The following is a 27,319-nucleotide window of genomic DNA, read 5'->3' as shown; positions in this document are numbered from 1 at the left end:
TATTTTTACAGACTTTTCTTAGAGTGTAGCATACTAACTAACTACTAATACACTGCTTAAAGCATATTAGTTGAGAATGTGTAGAATTACTAGTTTACTAGCTACTAAAAAAACTTAAATTGAAATCATTCAAAAATGTGTACGTTTTCAATAATTCAATGTATTTTAAAATACAGTTATTTATAATTTCATATTATATCATGCATATTCTTTTACAAACAAATCTAAATTAACATATATAAAATATATTTTTTGCTGAGATTTGATGACGTGACAATTTTGCGCAATGACATCACAACGTCATTTAGCAACTTTTAGCAACAAATCGACCTTCCTTTAGCAACTTTCTCTGAAAATTAGTTGGCAACACTGCTTTTCTTTTCCTCTTAAATACATACGTGACTGCTGCTCTCGTAAGTCAGATAGCAGGTCATATTAAGAAATAAATAACTGAAACACAAACAGATAAATAATGCAGATCATATTTTAACCCAAATGCTGTCAAACTGCAATTATCATTGTCACCTATATTCACAGATGATTCATCGAAACACTTCATATAACAGTGAAAGGTCAGAAGTCCAGCTGAGTCAGGATGATAAACACTGACAGAGTTTTCTTTAACCCCCTAAGTGCCACCAGCCCACAATGGCGCTCTTTTTTCTCTATCACATATTTTAGTAATCATCATAAATTATATATAATTTGAAAGCGTAAAACCTCAGAATTAAAACATATATATATTTTAATTTCATTGTCATTTTTAAATCGGACATTGCTTTACCTTGAAAATGGTACTTTAAAATAATTTAGTGGTCTCCTCCCCTTTGTGGGTGGAGTCAAGTGTCATATTACAAAATGAATTACGGTCTTTTAGAATCAAAAGTTTTTATAAACTTGACAAAATACATATATTTGGAAAGGTCTGAGTCTCAAGATTCCATATTTGGTGGTTATTTTTTGATAGAAATAATATTGACAGAGAAATTTAGACCTTCGTGAATCGACGAGACTGAATTCAGCTTCTTATTCACAGCTTCTTATTGACGCTATCCGTTCCACCTTAAAAACGCCCTGGAAATAAGGCCCCATTGGAACTTTTAACGCACCCTCAAAGGAAGCTGAGATATAGCGCTACCATTTGGGGCAAAAATGCTATTTTTCCTTATTGTATTGTCATATCTGCCAAATGTATGGGTCCACAACTTAAAAATGCTACAGTAAAAATGTCTGAAAATGTGCGTGGTTACAGTCAAGTGCACTGGGAATATGACCTCAGTGGAACTTTTAAATCACCCTCAAAGGCAGTTGAGATATAGCGTCACCAATTGGGCCAATAATGCAATTTCTCCTGTTATTGTATTGTCATATCTGCCAAATGTATGGGTCCATAACTTCAAAATGCTACATTAAAAATATCTGAAAATTTGCATGGTCACAGACAAGGGCCCTGGAAATAAGGCCCCATTGGAACTTTTAACGCACCCTCAAAGGAAGTTGAGATATAGCGCCACCAATTGGGCCAATAATGCAATTTCTCCTGTTATTGTATTGTCATATCTGCCAAATGTATGGGTCCATAACTTCAAAAGGCTACAGTAAAAATGTCTGCAAATTTGCATGGTGACAGTTAAGTGCCTTGGGAATAAGACCACAGTAGAACATTTAACGCACCCTCAAAGAAAGCTGATATATAGCGCTACCATTTGGGGCAATAATGCAATGTTCTCCAGTTACTGTATTGTCATATCAGCCAAGTTTATGGGTCCATAACATAAAAATGCTACAGTAAAAATGTCTGCAAATGTGCGTGGTTACAGTCATGTGCACTGGGAATATGACCTCAGTGGAAATTTTTAACTCACCCGCAAAGGCAGCTGAGATATAGCGCCTCCAATTGGGCCAATAATGCAATGTTCTCCAGTTACTTTATTGTCATATCTGCCAAATGTATGGGTCCATAACTTCAAAATGCTACAGTAAATATGTCTGAAAATTTGCGTGGTGACAGTCAAGTGCATTGGGAATAAGACTAAAGTAGAAATTTTTATGCACCTTTTTCGCTCTTATCTCAGTGTTATTTACATTTTAAAATAGTTCATTGTTCGTTTCTGAAAAAGAGACGAAATAGAGACGGTCCCTAAATTGAGAGTGAATAAGAAGCTAAGAAACGCGGAAGCGTCGCGTTTTTAAGGTGGAATGGATAGCGTCAATAAGAAGCTAAGAATAAGAAGCTGAATTCAGCCTCGTGAATCGTGACAGAAAATGCATCAACAAAAATTCTACAGAGTTTGGATGGCACCCGGTGGCTGTTTGTGGTATAACGCCTTAAATAAAATCTCACAGGAACCTCAATTTTTTTTATATCAACTTTAACTTTAATTTTGGATTCAAAAATATTTTGTAAAATATTTACTTCATATAGAATAAAAAATGGTACAGTGCATTTTATTTACAGTAAATTTAAACTTCTATAACTTTTTGATACTTTAATATTTTGAAATGATTCACCTTCTGTAGTAATCTGCAGATTGTCTTATTAAAAAGGAGTCCAACCGTAGGTCTGTATTCCAAAGTTTTCATGAATTATAATAATTTAAGTTTGGATAGTGCACTTTCACTTCTATGTTCAAAAATGGGGAGTGGCACTTAAGGGGTTAACTGATTTATCTTAACTTTTTACTACTTATTATTATTATGTAAAATCAGATTGATATTGTCTACATTTCAATGCAAATCAAATAAATCAAATGTTATCACTGGCCAGAGTTTCGAGAAAGCACCAGCTCACTGAAAGAGCCAACGCCGTGCTCTTTTGCCCGAATCTGGATGTCATTATTACAAAGAGAAATAATTATTAACTAATTAATGAATGAATAGGCTAGTTCTCATTTTTGAAAACACGTTCTTTTGTTCTAAAATGAATTCCAAATAATTCTTCAAATTTTATTTAGACAAATATTATTTAGACGTAATATTGATAATAAATGATAGTACATTTTAGAACATTTATTGCGGTTTTCAATATACAAATAGAATCGTAAACTATTTTAAAGGATATTTTGGCGCACTTTCACAATAGATTGCGTTAAATGATTAGGTCTTTCAAAAACAAACGATTGTCATTATTTATTGACTCATGTTGTTCCAAACTTTTTTATGTGAAACTCAAAAGCAGCTGTTACAGATGACAACCTTTCAGTCACCATTCACTTTATTGCATTTTTGGCTATAGAATGAAAGTGAATGGTGACTGAAAGGTTGTTTCAGATACGATACGTCATACTATGTATGCATTTTATAATGATATATTAAGCATTTTATAAACATTAATCTTGTGTAATTTAGTTGTAGGCCTATACAGTTATTTGTTTCATTGTATTATGCGAGTTATTTCCTGTTTGTGATATTAAAAATAATGTTTGAAACTTCTGGCATTTTATATGAAATATACTTTAATCACAAGATTCAATATAAATGTTTACTCCAAAATCAAGAACACATGTATCATACATTTTTCTATATGAAAACTAAAACATTTCAATAAAACACACACACACACACACAAACAGCAGCATAATTTTAAAAATAACAATCAAAATGTACACAATAATTAAATTGAAGTTTATAAAATGAACAATTCACTATTAAGCCCATTTTGTCATGACAATCCTGCATGAAAACTTACAAAATGAACAATTCACTCTTGGGCACATTTTGTCATGTCAATCTTGCATAAATTCAAAATTAAAATTTTACATTTACATTTAATCATTTAGCAGACGCTTTTATCCAAAGCGAATTACAAATGAGAAGAATGGAAGTAATCAGACCAATGAGAGAACAACAACTGTGTGCCATGACAAGTCTCAGTTAGTCTAGCACAGTGCACGTAGCTAGGTTTTTTTTTTTTTAAATAATAGAATGGAATAGAACAGAACAGAATAGAATAGGTAAGTGCTAGTATTAGTTGGTCAGGTGCTGGCGAAAAAGATGTGTCTTTAGATGTTTTTTGAAAATGGCTAAAGACTCAGCTGTTCGAATTGAGATCGGGAGGTCATTCCACCAGCCGGGCACAGTCCTGGAAAAGGTCCGTGAGAGTGATTTTGTGCCTCTTTGGGATGGCACCACAAGGCACCATTCACTTGCAGAACGCAAGCTTCTGGAGGGCGCACAAGTTTGAACTAGCGAGTTTAAGTATATTGGTGCAGCGCCAGTGGTGGTCTTGTAGGCAAGCATCAGTACCTTGAATTTGATGTGAGCGGCTACTGGTAGCCAGTGTAACCTGATGAGGAGAGGAGTAACGTGAGCTTTTTTTGGCTCATTGAAGACCACTCTCGCTGCTGCATTCTGGATCAGTTGCAGAGGCTTGATAGTACATGCGGGAAGGCCTGCCAAGAGAGCATTACAATAGTCCAGTCTGGAGAGAACAAGAGCTTGGACAAGAAGTTGTGTGGCTTGCTCTGACAGGAAGGGTCTAATCTTCCTAATGTTGTATAAGGCAAATCTGCAGGACCGGGCCGTTGTAGCAATGTGGTCGGTGAAGCTTAACTGATCATCGATCACAACTCCTAGTTATGACAATCCTACAATAATAACTCCCATGAATACAAGATGAAATATGAAGGGCACTCGGGAAGCTTCTGATTGTTCCAGGAGATTGTTGAGGGCCTTTTCCTTGTCCTCTTCCTCCATTATAAGGAAAAGAGGCTCTTCCACTGGCCCCGCAGGCAGATGTCTGTTGTAATGGAGCCATTTCACAACTTCTGTCTGGGATTACTGGGATCTCCTTCATTACAGAATAGGAAAATGTAACTTTAATATTTCTTATTAATGTGTGTGTGTGTGTGTGTGTGTGTGTATATATATATATATATATATATAATAGATATAGATAGATAGATATACATACAGACGATAGATAGATAGATAGATTTGAGACATACCTCACAAACGTAGCCTGTTATCCACTTGGAAGGGCCTCTTGCAGGTTTTCTGCACTGTAATATACATGTATCTTGGTTAATTTCAAATTGGTCAGAAGGGGGTGCAAATGTAATGGTAGGCTGGAGGAAATGTCCAGTACCTTTCAGAGAAAACTCCAAAGTTCACCGCAAGGGCCATTTACAGCATGCATCCAAAAATTAATCGAAACAGAAAAAAGTTATATACTATAAAGTATGACAACAAATTCAAGCTTCAATATAAGATAATAAAGCCAAGCACACATTAAGTACTTAGCAGATAAATGATTAACGTAATATATACGATAATTATTAAACATATGATAGCAAAAACATTACAGACTACTCACCGTGCTCTCGCGTTGTCAATAACTCCTTTAATATTTCTTATTAGTGTGTGTGTATATATATATATATATATATATAATAGATATAGATAGATAGATATACATACAGACGATAGATAGATAGATAGATTTGAGACATACCTCACAAACGTAGCCTGTTATCCACTTGGAAGGGCCTCTTGCAGGTTTTCTGCACTGTAATATACATGTATCTTGGTTAATTTCAAATTGGTCAGAAGGGGGTGCAAATGTAATGGTAGGCTGGAAGAAATGTCCAGTACCTTTCAGAGAAAACTCCAAAGTTCACCGCAAGGGCCATTTACAGCATGCATCCAAAAATTAATCGAAACAGAAAAAAGTTATATACTATAAAGTATGACAACAAATTCAAGCTTCAATATAAGATAATAAAGCCAAGCACACATTAAGTACTTAGCAGATAAATGATTAACGTAATATATACGATAATTATTAAACATATGATAGCAAAAACATTACAGACTACTCACCGTGCTCTCGCGTTGTCAATAACTCCGCCCCTCACTTCCAGTTCTGTGGCTGCGGTTCTGATACTGATGCTGCTGGATACTATTGGTCTCATCTATGGCGTGGACTCTCACAGTCTGAGAATTAAATGAGCTGTGAAGACAAGAGAGACTATGTAAACACATGTTTCTTCTTCTTATGTAAAATACAGTGCTCCACCTACACCTTTATGTTTATTTTCTCTTACATTAGGCACAATATAATGCAACAAAGTAATGCAACGCAATGCCAGTGCTAGTCTCTGGGGGTTCAGTATGAGTCCACCGCCTGACCAGCAGGGGCTGCAGAATGGAGCATCTCTGAATGAGCAGGAACGCTTGGTACCTCCCCGCCGCTCAACGCTGCTGCGCTCCGGCGGACACTGCACCACAGTGCACCCTCTAGACTGGACACTTCTCTAGAATCTGTTACTTATGTCCGTTTTAAAGGTCAACGCATCTTTTCGTCTTTGGTCGTTCACGTTATGACCATATGTTTTAGGAAACTCAACTGATGCTGGACATAAAGTGACTTTTACGGGAACGGAGTCGGTGTGAGTTTACAACGGTAAGATTAACGTTACATTTCACTGATGTCACGTTAACGCGTTTCTTCTTCAGTGGATCGCCTGCGCATCTCTAACGAGTCATGGGGTTTTCAAAGTGAATGTTTACAATGGAAAATACCACAGTCGAAATATTTTTTTCTTTTGTTTTACTCTAGTCTTGTCCTCGTTCCCATGGTGAACGTATACCAAGCCCGCGTGCTGCATTGTGGGATACCTGCAGGCTTTATAAAATCGATTTTATTGGGTTAATTTACAAATGCATTTCTCTTTTTGTCTGTTATTGTTAAATAACTGATGTAAGATTTAATAACGCAGAAATTTGTGTGTGAAAATGTTACATGGAATTAATGAAAACATCCAAAGACCCATTCTGATTTGACTATCAGAGGTGTTTGTGACTCTGAAGTCGTGACCATTCAGCCAGTTCCTTAGTGGATTGATTGGTTTTTAAGTAAATTTCTTTAAGTATGAGATATTTTAAGTCTGTTTTGTCCTCCACCGTTATCAGAAGTCACTTGAGACTACTGGTAAATAAGCTCAGGCTCTTATTGGCTCAAAACACCGGTTGTACCAATACAATAGTATTCTTTACAAAAACAAAGACTCCTCAAAACAATAAAACCAGCAGGATAACAGAAGAAACAGAAGAAAGGTGTAACTAGAGTATAAAAATGACAAAGTATGTGTAGTAAAGTAGTAGTAAACGCATAACCTACAAAAAGTGCCATAAAATTAAATTTGATTACTGTATCAAATAATACAGTATTATACACTGTATAGTGTTTAAATATTTACACTACTATTCAAAAGTTTTTTTTTTTTTTTTTAATGTTTTTGAAAGAAGTTTGTTACTCTCACCAAGAATGCATTTATTTGATCAAAAGTACAGTAAACTGTAATATTGTGAAACATTATTACAATGTAGAAGAACTGTTTTTAATATATTTTATCATTTAATTTATTCCAGTGATGGCAAAGCTGAATTTTCAGCATCATTACTCCAGTCTTCAGTCACATGATCTTTACAAAATCATTATAATATGATGATTTGCTGCTCAAGAAACATTTATTATAATCAATTTTGAAAACAGTTGTGCTGTTTATTATTTTTGTGGAAACCCTGATACTTAAAAAAAAAGAAAAAAAAGAACAGCATTTATTTGAAATAGAAAGATTTTGTAACATTACAATGTCACATTTGTTAAATTTAATGCATCCTTGCTGAAAATGTATTTCTTGGAAAAAACCTTACTGTCTCCAAACTTTCCAATGGTAGTGTATGTACAGAATACATATCTCTGTGCCTAAATTGGCAAATGCATCATAAATGCATCAGAAACTCATAAACTGCAAAAATATGTTGTGATTACATTGTCAGATCAGTGATGTGTATTAGTTCAATCAATTACTCTCTATGTAGGCTAAAGAGTCTGGTGTTCATACGTCAATGCCGAATTGACCACAAGCCTAGTTTATCACTTTTAATTCTGCATTCATGTCCCAGACTTTGCTGGCTGTGCAGTATGTGGTGGGATGGATGAGGAGGAGCAGAACCGCTACGTGGCCCAGTTGAAAGCTGAGTTTGACAGCTGTGACACCACCGGGACCGGTTACCTCGACAAACAGGAGCTCACTGCCTTATGCCACAAGCTGAGCTTAGATGCCCATCTCCCCTTACTGCTGGACACTCTGCTTGGACCGCAACATTATGCCTGGGTAAGCTTTCCTGCATGAACATCCCTGTGTCTCTTATCCTAATGCTGTATTATAGGTCTTAAGATAATGTCTTTTTGCAGGTGAATTTTGAGGAGTTCAAAGAGGGCTTTGTGGCTGTGCTGTCAAGGTCTTTGGACTTTAGTACTTCAGAGGAGGAAAGCAGTTATCTTGAACCAGGTACTCGACTAGAAAATGACCTTTATATACCTTCAGGCTTATCAGAGTTTCCAGGCCTGTGTTTATCGTCATGATTTTTTGTTGCTAGTCAATCTGGACCTTGTGGACTCAAGATTTGTTGATGGTACATGATGTGTAGTTGATCTAACTTGAGTACTCTGAAGAACTGAACTGAACACATCCGGGTGTTATTGTCTAAATTATTATTTGTATTTGTTAATGAATAGCCTGGTATATTTATGGTTAGTTACACTACTGTTCAAAAGTTTGGGGTCTGTAATATTTTTTTATGTTTTTGTTGTTTTCCTAGGCTGCATTTATTTGATCAAAATTACAGTAAAACAGCAATACAGTGAAACATCAGTACAGTTTAGGCTGTTTAATATAATACATATTAAAATACAATTTATTCCTGTAGTGCAAAGCTGAATTTTCAGCATCATTACTCCAGTCTTCAGTGTCACATGATCCTTCAGAAGTGCTGATTTGCTGCTCAAGAAATATTTATTATTATTATCATGTTGAAAACAGTTGTTTGTGGAAACCGTGATTCATTTTTTAGGATGCTTTGATGAATAAAAAGTACAAAAGAACAGCATTTATTTGAAATAGAAATAATGTAAAAATCTTTACTGCCACTTTTGACCAATTTAATGCACTATTACTGAATAAAAGTATTAATTTCTTTAAAAAAATATTTTGAACCCCAAACTTTTGAACAGTAGTGTGTTTTTAGAGCATTGTGGTTTATGTAAACAGTTAAAAAGCACGCAAATTCCAGCTTATCGTTAAGAGTTTTTCAATTATTAATATATGGCCCTAGAAAGTATTTTGACATTTAAACCACACTTCATACGTCCATTAAAAATTATATTAGAACCACTGGATAAAAGCAAAAATGTTTAAGAAAATTGATGTTTGATGTGAGAAAAGGTCTAGCATCATTTGCTTTTGTCACTGGAAAATTAAACACAAATATGAGAATACAGAAAGAGAAAACAATCATTATTTTACATTTAGGCAATGTTTGGTGTCATTTTTATGTCGTTACTAAACATCTTTGAGTTTATTTGGATTAAAGACATTGTTTAAGATAACATTATTATTATTAACATGTTTAAGAAGACAAAACGCAGGCATTCCTGCTTATTCATGAAGGCATGCACAATAATAGCTCGTAATACCTTGAAGGCCTAAGTTGTTATGGCTCTGTTCATAGAGCCCTAATAAGTAATACAGATGCTGAAACGTTTTGTGCAGGTCGTTTTTAAACCAAAGCCAGAATAACATTCGTCTTTTTTAATAGATGCATTAGGGAGACTGGTACATTAGTGTATGTTGTGAAATCTCAGTGCTCAACGCTTAAAATGATTTTTAAAAATGGAAAACCTGAACGCTATGATGAAAAACAGATGTTCAAGCATTGAACCTGGGTTTGGAGATGTTCCATTTAGGTTTTCATTTCCTTTGAAACATATTTCTCATTTTATGAAAAAGGTTATGACATAAAACAAATGATGTGAGATCACCTACTATTGCTATTACCACTGTTATTTCTTCATTTTGACTGCTTCTGGCATACTTTAATTATCTGTCGCTCTAAAGCATCACTGCCTGTGCTTCTAGCAGTCCCAGAGGAGGTGAAGCCTAAATATGTGAAAGGAACCAAGCGGTACGGGCGGCGATCACGGCCAGACAAGACTGACGTAGAGCTGACAGCGGACTCAGAAGATTCACCAAAGTTTGGGACTGACAAAGTAGAAAGAAACGGTGTGAGGAGAGCCAAGCTCAGACGCTCCACCTCACTGGAGAGTGTTGAGGTAAAATCCATGATACCTACACTACCTTTAAAAAATTTGGGGTCAGGAAGATGTTTTAAAAAAGAAATGAATACTTTTATTCAGCAGGGTGCATTAAATTGATCACAAATGTCATTTTTGACATTTATAATGTTACAAAATAATTTTTTTTTCAAATAAATTCTGTTCTTTTGAACTATTCTTTCAAAAATCCTGACAAAGTGCCACAGTTCCACAAAAAGTTTAAGCAGCACAATTGTTTTTAACATTGATAATAATAAGAAATGTTTCTTGAGCTCCAAATCAGCATATTTGAAGGATTTCTGAAGGATCACGTGCCACTGAAGACTGGAAGTAATGATGCTGAAAATTCAGCTTTGCATCACAGGAATAAATTAGATTTTAAAATATATTCACATAGAGAACACATATTTTAAATTACAATAATATTTCAGGATTTTTTTACTGGATGTTTTTACTTAAAAATTCTTGCAGACCCCAAACTTTTAAACGGTAGTGTATATTCACTCTATTTTCATTTCTATTAATAATTGAAAGAGCATGTATTCAAAATCTAACAACATAACATAACACTCAAAGGAGATTGGAGGTGAAAATAGGGGTGTCATCTTGGGACTGTATGCAAATAGGCATGCAAATTTTAGCACTTAACAGTGCAGTGTACTTGGTGTCGTATTGTTAGTCAATTGAAGAGCTGAATCATTGTGATTCTAGTGAATGGATCTGGGCCGACCTGCTTTTCTCAGACAGGAAGTGCGGCGGTGTGGAATGTGCAAGTGCCGGCCTATAGTGCAGCCCCCACCTTCACCAGACTTTAGTGTTACTTTTGGCTCAGGATCAAAAAATGGCTCATTTCACATTCTCTTTTTTTCCCTCAAAGAGCAGGAGCTCTCATAAAAGGGGTTTGTTGTTTCTGCTGTGTCTGTACTTTTTCTTCTGGAGTCATTTTACTTGTGCATAGCAGTGCCAGACCAGAGAGCCAGTGCAAATGCAAACCTGTGCTGCTGGATCCCTCATTTCATGTGTTTTATTTTCAAGGAATTGTTTTGGATCCATCTTGGTTTGGTAATAGAAACAATAGAGGATGATGATGTTTTTTCTTGCTCATGCACGTCACATGTCCCTGTTACTGTTGCAGTTGTTTGATGAGTTAAATTGTTGATTAAATAAGCAGCTGTCTACCCTTATTAAAAAGAAGTGTGCTTAATTATATTGAATGTGCACTTGTAGTGTATCTTAACAGTAGATTTTTTCAAAACTGTGCTTGCAGGATATATAATATTAATTAAATAAAGGCCACATAAGTGTACTTAAAGTGAGACAATTACATTACTTTTTTTCTAACACACTTAAGTATACTTTTAAAAAGTTCACTTTGTAATAATGTCAAATAAACAACTAACATACTAAAGCAGGTGGGAAGTGCTTAATTCTAAGTTTAACTGTAGTGTGTTATTTGATATTCTATTTAAAGTTAAAAGTATATATAGTATTATAATATATATAAAGTATTTTAAATGTAATAAATTGCAACATCATTACAAATGTGTAATTACAAATACATAACATACTGTACAAGTTTCAATAGAAAGATTTTTTTTTTATTTGTAAGTATATTCCACAGTACACTGTAACCATATTTCAAAGACAGTATAAAAAATTATGAAATAAATTACATATAAAGATGTACTTAAGTCCTACTTAAGTGGGTCAAAAAGCACTCTAAAGTTTAGCTAATTGCATTTAAAGTAAATTTAAACTATAATGCATTTTCATTTAATTGTAAATAACATGCAATTAAGTGTTCGAAAACATTACATTCAGTTCACACTTAAGTATATTCTATAAAGTGTATTGTATTAAGTAAAAAGCACTCTTTTTAAAATTATGCTTAAGTGTTGTTGTGTTATTTCGCCTTTAATGGTCTTGTCTTGGTGTCTCCGCTTCTCTTCTTCTCCATTTCTGCTTTCTTCTTCGCAGCCCGAAGCTGTCCTCTCTGCATTGATTCTAAAAGAAAATCAGTAATAGGAATTTCCAGTTTAATCCTCTGATTCAGTTGTCTCATATGTGGAGTTTGACCGGGAAATTGAATAATTCCCACTTCAGTGTACTTCTTTTTCACAAGGTTAGAAGAGACTAGCAATGTGCTAAAACCACTCAGATTATCATGGTTGTAACATTTACATTTTCCAAAACAGTGTAAAAATCTAAGTCTAATGGCGCAGTTTGGGTTGAGACTTCTTGAGAGAGTAGGCCACAGTCTGTGGAGGACTTGTGCTTTAGCCAAGAATGAAAGCAGGCTGGTCCATCAGAACAGTTTATGTTGGCAGCGACCAGCATTTGGTGTTTATGAACCAGCCCGCCAGGCTCCGTTTGGTCCGGCATGTTTTAGTGCCTGTGTGTTCATCGTGGTGTGTTTTATGTGTCAAATGTGTTCAACCAGGATTAGAGGTCTTGGTCTGGGTGGAGCTCAGGGTGCAAAGCATCAGCTGTGGTCACAAGGCCTGATAATGTGAAGTACAACAAGGAAAGGGTTTGGCTACAATTTGGCATGGCGCTTCCTCTAACTGCGCCTCTCATTTTAGAAACGCATACTTGCATACCAGAACCCTCCCTCGTTCTCTTTCTCTCGCTACACGTCTCTCCCGTTCTGTTCTCCTTTTCTTCTCCCGATCTCCTCTCTCACTTTTCATAACAGTGTTTGAAATATTTAGAGCTTTTATGTAACCCAGTACACGCTATTTTGACGAATGGGGGAGATTACATGCTCTAAATCGACTCTTTGCACGGTCACTAGCGATTCTGTGTTACTCTGTAGCAGGAAGATCCAACTCATCGTGTCTCGTACAGTAATCTGATGAACATGCACAGTACAAGTATTATGTAAAAGGTTTAAGGTTTCACAAGGGTGTCCGTGAAGTTTTAAACATCTTAAATACACAAAATTGAAGACTGTAAAAAATTCTTAGATATGTAATACTCTGAACCTATTTTGTGATAGTTCTTTAAGCTGTCTCATGTCGTTGAATACTTTCAAAAAGCTAAAAAAAAAAATGCTAAAGATTATCATGATTTTATTATTTAGTTTATTATCTTTTTTGACCATTCCTAATCATCAGTCATCATTCAAACTGATCACACTGATGTGACATTTAACTTTGCTAAAGCTGAAAAGTTTTATTTATTTACATTTTATATTTAATGAAGGTCCTACATTTGTCTTAAAATAGTAGAAGTAGTAGTAGTTGTTGTAGTAGTAATTTGCACTGAAGATCTTTAAAAATAAATTACATTCCCTAACATGCAGAAACCCTGTATTTTTAGTCAGTACTGTGTACAAACTAAATGTAAAACAGCCATTAAAACTGTAAATATAAATACAGGATGAAAAATAACCCCAGAAATGTTGCTATAGCAATTAACTGAAATGAATAGATTTAAATCGAAGTAATAAAGTTAATAAAACTAAAACTGAAATAAAAATAATTATAGCTCAGTAGAAAAACTAAAACGAATGAAAATGACAAGCACATAACAAAATTACTAAAACTTGAAGTAAAATTTTAATTAAAACCAAAAATATAAAAATCTAAGCTAATTTGAATTAGTATGATTGTAGGATGATTGTAATTGAATTTTTTTTGTCTTAAACAGAAAAGAATGGCTCTAGTAACACCAAAGTCATGGGTTCGATTCCCAGCAAATGCATGAATTCAAAAAAAAAAAAAAATGAAATTGAATGCAACGTAAGTCGGTTTGGATAAAAGTGTCAGCCAAATGCATATATATAAAATATGTAATATAAATATAAAATATGTCATGGTTGTCTGTATAATTAAACAAAAGAATATGCAATCATAATTAACCATTTACTTTTTTAATGCATGTTCCTGGTCTTATTGGGTATAATATATTTCATGCATGTTATTCCAAATAGGATTTCATCATGTTTTTTTAATCTAAATGCATTATCTTGTTTCACCTTTGAAATAACTTTCCTTTTCGAAGATATATACACAATATTTAATATTTTCATAACATTTTTTAATACAATTCTAGATCTCTCCAGAAATACATCCGATTATGGCAGTAAAATGGGTTGCAAACTGCACTTCACATTGATTTACCCCTAAATGCTGTATCAGTATCAACACAGTATTGCTTTACCATGACTGTAAGTCAAATGAGCAAGCAAGTTAGATGGACTGAATGAACAGAATCTGCGCAGATTCACAGGCCTCAGCACAGATTCCAGTCCATATAGTCTTTTACAACATTCATGTGAGCAACAACACTACTTGCTAATGTAAATAATTCAACCAGCTGTGATAAATATTGCACACAAACCTTGTCATGCAACATAAATTATTTAGTTTTTTGTAAGTCATCGACTAAAATGCAACACATTTCATCAGGCAGAAGCTGAGGAACATTCTTGATGAATTGTAATCAAGTCTTTTAAAAGTATCTCATATCTGTTGATTGCTTGGGAGTTTTTGTACACCCCAATTAGAGAGTTGTCTTTCCTGAAAGACCTCCATATATCCATGCTTTCCTGAACAATGCCTTAGATGCATTAACTAGTTATGATTAATTATTCATATTTCCCCATGAGCTGATTCGTTACAGGAGATCAATGAAGTGTTTTTTTTTCTCTTACTAAATCTGCACTATTTGACTCAGAGAGAGAGAGAGAGAGAGAGAGAGAGAATATAAGACATTCCGCTCTCTGCACAGCGGATCTAAATATTTATAATTAATTATAACTAGTTATGATTAATTATTCATATTTCCCCATGAGCTGATTCGTTACAGGAGATCAATGAAGTGTTTTTTTTTCTCTTACTAAATCTGCACTATTTGACTCAGAGAGAGAGAGAGAGAGAGAGAGAGAGAGAATACAAGACATTCCGCTCTCTGCTTTCCAACTGAAAAGCTGTTTATGAACAGTTATGTAATGTTGTTTAAAATTTAATGCTGATGGTAATTGATTGTGGCTTGTCACTAGATATTTTACACAAATTTGATTAGAAAATAAATTATGATTACTAAAAGCCACATGCTGAAATTGTTGTAATGAAGTCAGCTTACGATGTAGCAAACTACTGAAAATTTTGTTATGCAATACAATAGTTTCACTCTTTTAATAAAACAATATTAGGCAGTATTCAGTGTGTATTGCACAGTATCCAGATAGCAAACACCTTTACAATTACTTTTACTACATTTTACTGCATTTGTCTTAATGGTATCAGTCGATTTTAAAGCGCTTTCAGTGTTGTAACTGTTGGATAACCCGGTCCCACTCCAAACCATTTCTTATGTAAGCTCTTTTACATCATTACAGGGAGATTTAGCTGGCTTTATATGAGCAAGGTTTAAGCTGTTTAGCATGGTGCAGTGTTTCTATACTGATGTGATGAACAGCATTACTCTTGAGCTTGTATCTGCCGGTTGTTCCTGTCCAGCGTTGCAGAAGTATTGGCTGCTGGGATGGAATGCCTTATGATGACTGTATTGTGTTCCCCTTGTTATCACTGAACCATGTTCATTCAGCTACACTGTCTCCATCTGCTCACTCACTTCAGTCAAGAGTCAAAACGTTACTTCAAGATATTGTGTGTTAAACTCTTGTTGTGCTTCTTTAATTATGACAGTGTATAGTGTGTATACTTTGCACAATAAGTATTTTGCCAAAATGTGTCAAACATTAAGACATTTTTACATAAAAATGGATTAGAAATGTAAAATAACTATTTATGACGTAACTAGATGTCACACTCTGAAATAAACAAACACTGTGATAAGATCACATGACAAAGGCAGTGAGGTCATGTGACAATAATGCAGCATGCTACTGTTTGAAACCAGTATAGACCTCCTTATTTGAAGCTTTTTATTTCTTAAAAAAAAATAGTGGGCTGTATACTGTGCAGTATTCAGTCAGTAGTTAAGCACTGTCAATGCACTGTTTACAGAGTCTCAAATCAGATGAGGACACAGGAAGCAACAAGGAGTCCACACACCACTATTTTGTGGCACAAGGTATGTTAGATATTACTATGTAACTTTTAAATTAAAGAGATAGTTCACCCAAAAATGAAAATTCTGTCATTAATTACTCACCCTCATGTCGTTCCAAACCTGTAAGACCTTCGTTCATCTTCGGAACACAAATGAAGATATTTTTGATGAAACCCTCCATAGACAGTAACGGAATACGTGATTTGGAGAAGAATTATTGAATAAAGTCATTATTTTTGTTTTCTTTGCACACAAAAAGTATTCTCATAGCTTTGTAAAATCACATTTGAACCACTGATGTCACATGGACTGTTTTACCGATGTCCTTACTACGTTTCTGGGTCTGGGAACATTGCAGCTGCGTTACTGTCTATGGAGGGTTTCATCAAAAATATCTTAATTTGTGTTCTGAAGATGAACGAAGGTCTTACGAGTTTGGAACAACTTGAGGGTGAGTAATTAATAACAATTTTCCTTTTTGGTGAACTAGCCCTTTAATTATGCATGTTTGTATGTAAAATCAGCACATAGCTATAATTGTTTCTGATTTACATATATTCAAGGCCAGTTGAAGCTCTGGAATCAAGATGGCACAGGAAGTCCTCAGCGTTCATCTGACCCTCAGCAGGAAGTGACAGACGGACAGGTGAGGGCAGTATGGCAGGAGCTGGGGGTCGGAGCCGGAGGATCACTAAACCGCGAGGAGCTGTCACTCGTCTGTGACCACATCGGTCTCAAAGACTTACAGTCCGAGGTATGGTCATGTAACGTTCTGTACGGAGTGGGATTAGTAATCATATTAACCAAGTTAGGACATTCTGTGCTGCTTGTTTGCTACTAATTACTCTTTACAGAGTTTATAGTGACTTTCCTTCACCATTCAGTGCATAAAACACTGTTATCCGTGTTTTTTGTTTATGCAAAGGAGTTAGACGCTCTCTTCAGGAAACTAGACAAGGATCAGGATGGGAGAGTCAGTCTGAGTGAGTTCCAGAGCGGGCTGTTCACACAACACGATCACGCTGCTCCCATCTCTACCTCCACCCCTGCCCGGCCCAAACCACAGCGCTCCATCTCAAAGGTCAGGACCAGATCAAGGTCATGGTGATGTTGCAGTTAAAGCAGATTGTAGCCAAAAATAAACAGAGCTTTGCCAAACAATCTGCAGAAAAAGCTGACACCAGTGTGCAAGAGAGTGACTGCATGGTTTTCTCTGCAAATGAAGTGAATATTTGAAAGAAACAGTTTTTTGTAATTGTTTGTTAAAAGTTTTATGTTGCACTTGGTAGAATTTAAATAATATACTGTACTTATTTAATATTTTGACAATTCAGTTTAAATTTGAAAGTACTTGTAAGTACTTTTACTTGCCAAATGTATTGGCATGGTTGTTTACATAAAATGTTGCCAAAGCATTATATAAAAATATATACATACCCGTCAAAAGTTTGAAATAATTACGGTTTTTTTATGTTTTAAAAGAAGTCTCTTATGTTCACTAAGGCTGCATTTATTTGATCAAAAATACAGTAAAACACGAATATTGTTAAATATTATTACAATTTAAAATAACTCTACTATTTGTTTATATTATAGTATAAAATATGTTATAAAAAATCAATGTATTCCTGTGAATGTAAAGCTGAATTTTCAGCATCGTTACTCCAGTCTTCTGTGTCCCATGATCCTTCAGAAATTATTCTAATATGCTGATTTGATGCTCAGTTATTAATAATGGTTCTAATTATCAGTGCACTAAATTATTAAGCAGCACAATTGTTTTCATCATTAATAATAAGACATTTTTCTTGAGTACTAAAGCTTGTCATTTGAGGATCATGTGACATTGAAGACTGGATAATAATGCTGAAAATTCAGTTTTGCATCACAGGAATAAATTACATTTTAAAATACATTCAAATAGAAAACATTTATTTCAAGTTACATTAATATTACCATGTTTTTGATTAAATAAATGCACTTTTGGTAAACATTAAGCCTTCTTTAAAAAAAAAAAAAAACATAATTATTCCAAACCAGTAGTGTGTACATATGTAGAAAATATGACAAAAAAAAACACACTAATGTATGTACATGGGTTTCTGATGTGCAGCTGAAAAAAATTTTTTGCCGCAGATGATGGGTAATTGTCTTCTCCCAGTAATCTGCATTTGCATTAATTTTTTTTATGCATGCCAGACTGGCAGGTTCATGTAACAGATATAATAGAGAAATCTTTATCTGCCACTTTTCATCTCACCTGCTGATTATAAAAGAGAAAATTGTTGAAAGAATGAACAACCAAAGCCTCTCCCAATGTTTTCATGACATCTCATAGCAGACAAACACAAGAGACAGTTAAATGATTGCCTGACTGTCAAACAGGATTCATTTCAGAACTCCAACATCAAGCCAAGTTACTGAGGCTGCAGTGGCTGGAAACAATTAACTTAATTGGAAAGGTGGAGCTTCCTTTTTGCTCTCTTGTTCCTAGGAAAGCACAACTAATGTATTCCTGTGCAGTGGCCAGACTTGAAATCAATGCTGAGGAGATGTACTGCACAGCAGGCCTCATACCTGCATGTGATGTTTTTACATGGGAAGGCAAAGACAGTTTGGGGTCCTTTAGTGATGACATTTCGGAGGTGATTTTACTGAAAGCACAACCAGCCAAAATAATTAAAACAGCATCTGAACTCAAGCTGGGCACATTTTCTGATTTGCTGGTTAATACAATTTTGGATCTAAAAGCTCAGGCCTCAATTAAAGAGAAAAACAGCTTCAGTGTTTGATAACAAATGCCGAGTTGCATTAATATTTGGCGGTTGCTGGAGCTAAATTGAGGCTAAGCCAGCTTAAGGGTTACGACACCAGAAGGACGTTTATTGGTGGTCAGTGCAATAATTTTGTTCATGATTGAGGCTCTAGCTCTGGCATGTCAAGGACAGCATTGTGCATTGTGTGGTGGGACTGTGAGAGCTCAGTTATTCAGCGGTTTTCCTCGCAGTTGGATATTGAACTTGGTCTGATCGTTTTGTCTTTTTTTTTCTCATGTCGTTCCCTCTGCTCTCTCAGGCCCTTGAGGAGCGAGTGGTGCGCTCCACCTCCCCTTCTTTACTGTCGGCTACGGTGGGTCAGAGGCTGCTGACCCGTCTGGATGATGGATCGGGATGCACAAGCCCAGATAAAGTCATCGCCCTCTGGCTAGAGGAGGGCATCCACAACAGCAGGGATATTCTACAGGTAAGATATTATTTACATTAATTAAACACTGAAAAACTATAATCTGCTGTATTTAATGTTTAAATAATGTTTGCATAAAGTGGATCAGAAGTAATGACATTTTTTTTCTGTGAACTATTGCATGAATTGTTTTTTCTTTATTCTGAACCTGGATACAGACTCTGGACTTCTCTCTGGAGGAGCGTCTGTGTCTGGCTGAACTCACTCTGGCTCTGGACAATGAGTTGCTGGTCAGTGGGAACGGCATCCATCAGGCTGCTCTGGTCTCCTACAAGAATGAGATAAACTACTTACAGTGAGTCTCTTTCACATCAGATCCGTATTTATTCACAACCTGTCACGAAATTTTGTGAAGTGTTACAATTTAGAGTAACTGTTTTCTTTTAATATACAGTATTTTAAGATGTTTTATTCATGTGATGCAAAGCTGAAATTTCAGCATCATTGCTACAGTCTTCAGTGTCACATGATCCTTCAGAAATCAAATATACATTCTAATATGTATCAGAAATATACATTCTAATATGTTCAGTTTTTGATTTTATGGAGCAGTTATATCAGTGTGCGGACATTGTTTGTTTTTTGGTTTAGTTAGATTTTTTTGTCCTCCACCTGAGCCCTATTTGAGTTTATGGCATGTACGCACCTTTTTTGCATTTGTCTTTCAATTTTTTTTAAAAACCATTTATTTGAAACAGAACTCTTTTGTAGCATTATAAATGTTGTTATTATTAGTCACTTTTGATCAATTTAATGTGCCCATGCTGAATAAAAAGTACTCATTTAATTGATTTTTTTTACTTACCCCAAACTTTTAAATAGTAGTGTAGCACAGTCCCCCCCCCCAAAAAAAACCCCAATAATAAAAAATTGTTTTCAACATTGGTAATAATAATGTTTCTTGGGAAGCAAATCAACATATTAGAATCATTTCTGATTCTGAAGTGTCATGTTGCACTGAAGACTGGAGTAATTATTAAATTAAATGTTAAAATATATTATAATAGAAAACACAATTCAAATTGTAATAATATTTCACAATATTACTTTTTGCTGTATTTTTAAACAAATAAATGCAACCTTGGTACAGGACCTGGGCACCTCACAGTCATTGAATCAACCATGAACTCCTCTGTATACCAAAGTATTCTAGAGTCAAATGTGAGGCCATCTGTCTGACAGCTAAAGCTTGGCCAAGATTGGGTGATGCAACAGGACAGTGATCCCAAGCACAGCAGCAAATCTATAACAGAACGGCTGAAAAGAATCAAGGTTCTGCAATAGCCCAGTCAAAGTCCAGAACGTTGTAAAGAAGAGTGGGACAAAATTCTTCCAGAACGATGTGAGAGACTGATTAAGTCATACAGAAGATGATTACTTCAAGTTATTGCTGCTAAAAGTGGATCTACAGGCAATTGAAACATAGGGTGTCAAACTTTAGGGTAGTTAGGGTAACTAACTTTGTCACACATGGCTTTTCCATCTTGGCTTTGTTTTTGTTAATCAAATAATGACACGGTGTGGTAATGTCATGATATTGTTCATCTGAGGCTTTATTTCCAAATTTTAAGACTTTCTAAGGACCAGATAATTTTTTATGTCCTGATACAGAAAACCATGGAATTCAATAGGGTGTCCTAACTTTTTCACATGACTATATATATATATATATATTAGTATTCCAACTAATTCCAAATTTCACATTTTTGACTGGTGATATGCATGTTGCATTGAGACATTATTTTCAGGACAATTTTACCTTTTCATATTACTGTTATGTTTCTGCTTTCAGTTAAACATTTTAATTAAAATAACTACATCACATGATGCATTACTATTTTAACATTTTATATCTTAAAGATACATTTTATAATTTTATATATTTAAAATCATGGGAAAAAATGCCTCTTCACCTGCATTTCTGTGTTGTTTGGTTTTTGTCTCCACCTGGAGGACATGTAATGTCACTGTGTCCAGCAGTATTCTTTGTGGTGTATAGTTCTTAGGCATTAAACAACTGCACAGTGGCTTTACTTTGTTCGATAAATGTCTTTGAATGATTAACAGGTGTTACTTGTGACAAAATGTGCATCAGAATGAATGAGATTCTCGTGCGGTGGTGGTTTTGTGTTCCAACTCTATAGAGTTGTGGCAGACCAGGCTTGTCAGGAGAGGGACAAAGCCAAGGCGTACCTGGAACTGGCTGACCGCCGCAGCCTACAGCTGGTCAGAGAGGTGGATGATCGCCATGCGACCATGGAGTCTCTCAATGAGTCGAAAATCAAGTACGGCTGCTCTCCTCTAGTCATATAATCACATTTGATGAAGACACATGCAAGTGCACTGCAGTGTCACTGTCCATGTTGTTTCTTTGATGCAGGGGTCTGGAGCAGGATTTCCGGGATAAACTTACGGCACTGAGGAGTGAATCAGAGTATGAAAGCGAGGTGCTTCTAGAGCAGGTAGAGAAGGAGCGCAAGAGACTCCAGGAGGAGCTAGAGCTGCTCAGGGCTCAGGACGTTAGCCTTCAGGAGGACATTTGCACTGCTGCTAAGGTAACCACTGACATTATTATTATTAATATTATCAGTATTCTTCTGTTTGGTCTAAAATACACTAATGTTTAAAAGATTGGGGTCAGTTTTTTAACTTTCTTCATCAGTGTCCATTAAATATTAAGCTGCAGCTGTTTTCAACATTGATAACATTGAGTAGTTTTTAACTTTTAACATTGATGGCTTCTGAAAATTCAGATATCACAGAAATAAATGACATTTTAAAATATATTAACCTAGGAAACAATTATTTTATTTGTAATAGTGTTTCACAATATTACTGTTATTGCTGTATTTTTTTTAGCATTGCGCATAAGAGACAAAAACATAAATAAAATAAAAAAACACTGATCTACCCAAAACCTTTGAGCAGTAATGTGTAACTATAAAACAAATCATTCTGGCTGTGAATTCTGAGTCTCTGCTTTAAATTAGTTTTAAATTATGGTATTTTAAAGTGCCACATTGTTTTTGTTTTTTTGTTTGCTGGCAATAATAAATAGCCTACAGTTACACTAATAAACTGTTGCTTCACAGGTGAATTGTTTATTCCAATTATTAATATTAATATAAGTAATTATTTAACATTAGTGCTATTTATTATATTGCTGTTTCCAGACATTTTTTTTTTTTACATACACCACTTGAGGCCATGTTTTACATTGATTTTACCATGGTTAAGGGGTTTACCTGTGGTAAACTCACTGTAAAGTAAGAACAAACACACAACATTGCTTCAATAAAATGAATATTTATTGTACACATTTAAATATTAACTTTAAATTTGTTAAATAAATAAACATTGTAGTTTAAATTGATTCTCATTGATTCTGTCCTATTATAGTCCTAGAATTTTTTCATAAAGAAGTTGTTAAAAACAAGAATAAAACATGTGTTTACAGAGTCATATACATATAACAAATACATCCCACAATTTAGTATTTTGCCATTGAATATTTAAGTCGGGAATAGTTTAATTAAACCATAACTGTATCTATAGAATGTTTGCATTTGTATTACAATTTCCTTACCATGCCTCCTTTAATTCCCTTGCAATCACACTGACTTAAGTTTCATGATGATCCTGCTCTTAGCTACAGAGCATGAGGTGATCTGTCATGGTTAGAGGTGTATGTTTCTTTGAGCATGTCAGTGTGGTGTCAGGTTAAATAGCTCTAGCTGTGTGTTACAGGAGAGCAGTCGTTTGGAGGAGGAGGTCAGCGTCCTGAAGGAGAAGCTGTCTGAAGCCGAGAGCACCATCTCTAAACTACAGAAGGATCTAGATCATCTGCTGCAGGACAAGGTGAGATTGTTAAATTGCTGTAAATCCTATCCTTTATGAAGTTCACTCTCTAAAAACAATAATGATAATTGATCTGTATGCTTGATTTACTGAACAGTATGGTGGCCTTGATCCAAATGGCACAGGACTGCTGAATCAAGAAGAGCACTTCTCGGAGATCTTTAAGGAGTATGAGCTGCAGTGCAGGGTATGAGGGCGCCTGTGTGTGTTTGGTGGATATTTTGTGTGGAGTGAATCGTGAAGTCAGCCCTGTCATTGCATTGTATTTAAGTGTCCTTGTTTGGCCATTATGCTAGCTATCCTGTAATTCATGGTGCTTTAAATGACAGCTTTAATTGTGCAACTTTTTGAGGAGTTGCACAATTGTGCCATTAGTTTTGCTCTTTTGACTTGAGCCAGCAAGTACAGTAAGTAACCGCCTATGCTAAGTAATGCTAATGCAGAACACTTTAGCAACAAGGTAGGGACTTTGCCTATGATGCTCCTTATTCAAGTTAAGACACTACAGGCTAAGCCGTTGTTTTTACATGCACTGGTCAATTTTGAGAATTCTGGGCTATTTGGCATTTCATTTGGGGGGAAGAAAACATTTAAAATAAAGTGAGAAACTTAAGTGTTTTGTTTTATTGCACTTTATCTATTTGCATCTGTAGATTTCAATTACGATACATACTTACATGCATACATGCACCGAGTCAGAAATGTCTAACTTTACAGTTTTATTCCAATTTATATTCTGATGAATGTCAACAAACTGAAACAAGAATTTTGAACCTGCCATTATCCAATGTTCAGGTTTCTGTTCTGTAAATGTATGCAAATTAGTGAATATTTAATTATGTAATGCATCTTTTGCATAACATGGCATTTCAGGAAACTTGAATTACACATTTTTTTTTGCAGTTTTTAATATAATCAATCAACTGGGGAAAGGATGGTGATTTGTTAATTTTTTTTTACCCTATTCACTTGCGGTGTTTTGGCCTTTTTTTTTTTTTCTTTTTTTTTTGTGTATGTATAATTGTATATAAAAACTATTACACATTTTTAACTCTTAAAGCAGATGTGATACTTTTTTAATGTTGAAATACTTATTTTTGTAGTTCCATTTGATGTTTGTGGCAAAGAAATTGCATGTTTCACCTCTGCATTACAATATCTTTGTTTCAGGAAATGCAGAAAAAAAAATAGTTTTACTTGTGTAAATGACTCTGTGTCTCCGCCCCACTAAATACAGGAGTTGCAGGACAGGAATGACGAGTTACACTCAGAGCTGGAGTTGTTGAAATCTCAGGGCTCAGGAAGGAGAGCCAGACGATCCAGGAGCAGCCTGTCTGGTCATGACTGGTCAAGCCAAAGAGCATTAACCGCTGAATCAGATTCTGGTGAATTTGACAAATATTTTGAATTAGAAATTCAATTATCCATCAGGTTTACCTTTCTAGATCTCACACATCTCTTTCATGTTATACCTAATTTATATGGCTTAACCTTTATAGTAAACTGTTGAATGAATAGCTCATTCTATCTATTTTGTTCTGCAGATGATCCAGAAATGAAGAAAGGTACATCGCCTCAGGTCAGAAAAAAGCTCCAAGTCACTGACAAGAATGGTGAGGAATTATAAAAACGAAGCGATTCTTTCCCCATGGAATATCCAAACGGTTTATGGTTTGGTGTGTCTCTTTAGTTTTAGGTTCCTTGGTGAGTTTGGCTCCCCCTGTGAGCATCGAGACAGAACTGGCCATGGAGCAGATGAAAGAGAAAAACGAGCGAGAGGTCCAGGACTTGAAGATCCAACTGCAGACTAAGGTACAGACATAGTATGGAAACATGAAATAGGTTTGATACAAGTAACCTTTGCAAATTAAATTAGATTCAAACAGTAAGAGCTAAGGGGACAAGCTAAGATGTGCAAATGCTCCAAGACGTACAATTTTACCAGGTACCAAATAAAACCTTGAAGAGTACATCAGTGAATAATAGGATTATATTGCAACACAAATTGTGGAAACAAAACCTTATTGAAGAGAGAAAGTGATTTATGGTCCTAATTTTGTTTCAACAGGTGAATTTCTACGAGCGCAGTATGGAGCTGATGCGGCAGAATATGGAGGTTGAGTGGAAGGACATCTCGCAGAGCTTTAAGATGGAGATCAGTGAGTTGGAGGGCCTGAAGGCTCAGGCAGAGGAGAGGGCGGAGAAAATGCGTCAGGCTGTTGAGCGGCTGGAAGCAGAGCTGAGGGGTAAGACTTCAGGAGGAGCCTGGGGTCCAGAGCAAGAACGGATAATTCAACGGGAACAGGCAGAACTAGAGCAGAACTACGCTCGTGAGATCAGTAACATCGTGCTGCGCCTCACCTCAGAGAAAGCTCAGCTAGAGGCAGAACACAAGCTCAAGATGGACCAGGAAGTGCTGCTTGTTAGGTAAGTGTCGCTCAAATTATCTGGTAAAGGATTAGGTGCAGCTCATCCATTGTAGACTGTAGGTCTTGCGCATTAGAAAAAGAAAAGAGCTACCATGAGAGAAGGCGGATGGCTTGTCAATGCTGAGACAGTCTTGAGGACTCTTTAGTAATAGAATTAAAAACAGAAAGAGTATATTATTTTCTGTCACTATAAACCTGTCAAATATGTTCAGGTCATATTTCTCTCTAAAAAAATATAATTATTTTATGATAATTCTTATTTCAGTAATGCAAAAATATTGCATTCTATTTACTGTAATGTAAAAAAATATATATATTATTTTGATTGTAAAGGTGTTCGTACATTATAGTAGGTAGTATTTTTTGTAATGGGTTTAATTGAATATTTAATCAAAAAAATAAATAAAACGTGATGCATGATACAGTATCACCAGAGAATCACCATTGAAAACAATGAGAATTTAAATACCACTCCTATTAAAAACATCAGAATGCATTATAGTAATGAGAATTCAGGAGAAATGTGCTTAATTGTTGTAAAAATTTTATTGTAATGTATTATTTTTATGTTGTAAAAATAATGAAAACATTTAAATGCATGATGCCAAAAATTGCAGTGGTCCTAAAATGATATGAATGTTTTTGATAGGCTTGGTGAGATTCACCCATTTATCCTATTTTTCAGAAAGAAAGTTGAAACTGACTGTAAATCACACCGGGTCAAAATTGCATTGTTAAGAGAAAAAAAAGCCAGAAATGATACATCGGTGTTAGTCACATTTTATTACTACATTCAGAAATAATGTAAAATACTAAAACAAAACATTAACAAACATTATAAACAATATAAACGTGTACTTTAGTTCCCCTGACTCCACAACAAATCCTTTAAACTTAAAGGGGTCATATGATGCTATTTTAAAGATCATTATTTTGTGTATTTGGTGTAACAGAATATGTTGACATGCTTTAATGTTCAAAAAACACATTATTTTTCAAATACTGTACATTATTGTAGGTCCTCTATGCCCCGCCTCTCTCAAACACGTAGTTTTCAACAAAACCCCCTCCTTTGACAAGCGCAGTCTGCTCTGACTGGCCAGCTGACCCAGTGCATTGTGATTGGCCGAACACCACAAGCACGCGTCGGAAATGCAACGCCCCTTACCATAATCGCTTCAGCTTTCAAAGTAAATATCAAGACAGTTAATAATGTCGTTAGTTTTACCATCAGTTCAAGCCCGAAAGGGCAACAGAGTCGCGTGACAGACAGTGATGATGCAGTACACAAGCCGCGGTTAAGACAGCTGACGTGCTATGATTTCTGACAGACAGTTCACTCTCCTGTGATGTGACCCTGTTCCCCTCACACACACACACGACGCGTTACTCTGCGCTGCGCAAAACTCCGCATTTGAACAGTCAATAGCAAATACTTAAACTAATAACAAAACATACTTACAGTCGCTGATTCAGAAGCGCCAGATTGTCATAGCAAAGTCGGAATTTACCCTTTTTTTTTTCCTTTTAGAGGGTCGTCCATAAAATGCATTGCTGTTCTGTTGAAATTAATCTAAAAGATTCCTAAATGCATCTACTTTCGGAAGGCCAAATAAAGTGCTTTTGCTTTCGCACTGAAACACACACC

General features: G+C 35.4%; 1 protein-coding gene across 1 annotated transcript in view; it reads left to right on the top strand.

Annotated features, from left to right (window-relative positions):
* The first annotated feature begins 6,228 nt into the window (after nt 1-6,228).
* Nucleotides 6,229-27,319, top strand: part of ninl (ninein-like) — a 29,303-nt gene continuing 8,212 nt past the window's right edge. Inside the window, exons 1-17 of the mRNA XM_016537226.1 lie at nt 6,229-6,403; nt 7,909-8,120; nt 8,201-8,297; nt 9,924-10,117; nt 16,096-16,162; nt 16,705-16,895; nt 17,067-17,222; nt 19,217-19,384; nt 19,543-19,679; nt 21,529-21,669; nt 21,765-21,939; nt 23,132-23,242; nt 23,340-23,429; nt 24,480-24,627; nt 24,787-24,855; nt 24,933-25,054; nt 25,311-25,669. Coding sequence (XP_016392712.1) covers nt 7,938-8,120; nt 8,201-8,297; nt 9,924-10,117; nt 16,096-16,162; nt 16,705-16,895; nt 17,067-17,222; nt 19,217-19,384; nt 19,543-19,679; nt 21,529-21,669; nt 21,765-21,939; nt 23,132-23,242; nt 23,340-23,429; nt 24,480-24,627; nt 24,787-24,855; nt 24,933-25,054; nt 25,311-25,669 — 2,408 coding nt within the window. The 5' untranslated portion in view covers nt 6,229-6,403; nt 7,909-7,937. The remainder of the gene's footprint in view (nt 6,404-7,908; nt 8,121-8,200; nt 8,298-9,923; nt 10,118-16,095; nt 16,163-16,704; nt 16,896-17,066; nt 17,223-19,216; nt 19,385-19,542; nt 19,680-21,528; nt 21,670-21,764; nt 21,940-23,131; nt 23,243-23,339; nt 23,430-24,479; nt 24,628-24,786; nt 24,856-24,932; nt 25,055-25,310; nt 25,670-27,319) is intronic.

Source organism: Sinocyclocheilus rhinocerous, unplaced genomic scaffold (genome assembly GCF_001515625.1).
Source record: "Sinocyclocheilus rhinocerous isolate Xijiao unplaced genomic scaffold, SAMN03320098_v1.1 scaffold756, whole genome shotgun sequence".
NCBI classification, from domain to species: Eukaryota; Metazoa; Chordata; class Actinopteri; order Cypriniformes; family Cyprinidae; genus Sinocyclocheilus; species Sinocyclocheilus rhinocerous.
The sequence above is the reverse complement of the archived record's forward strand: the minus strand, read 5'-3'. Positions and strand labels throughout refer to the sequence as shown.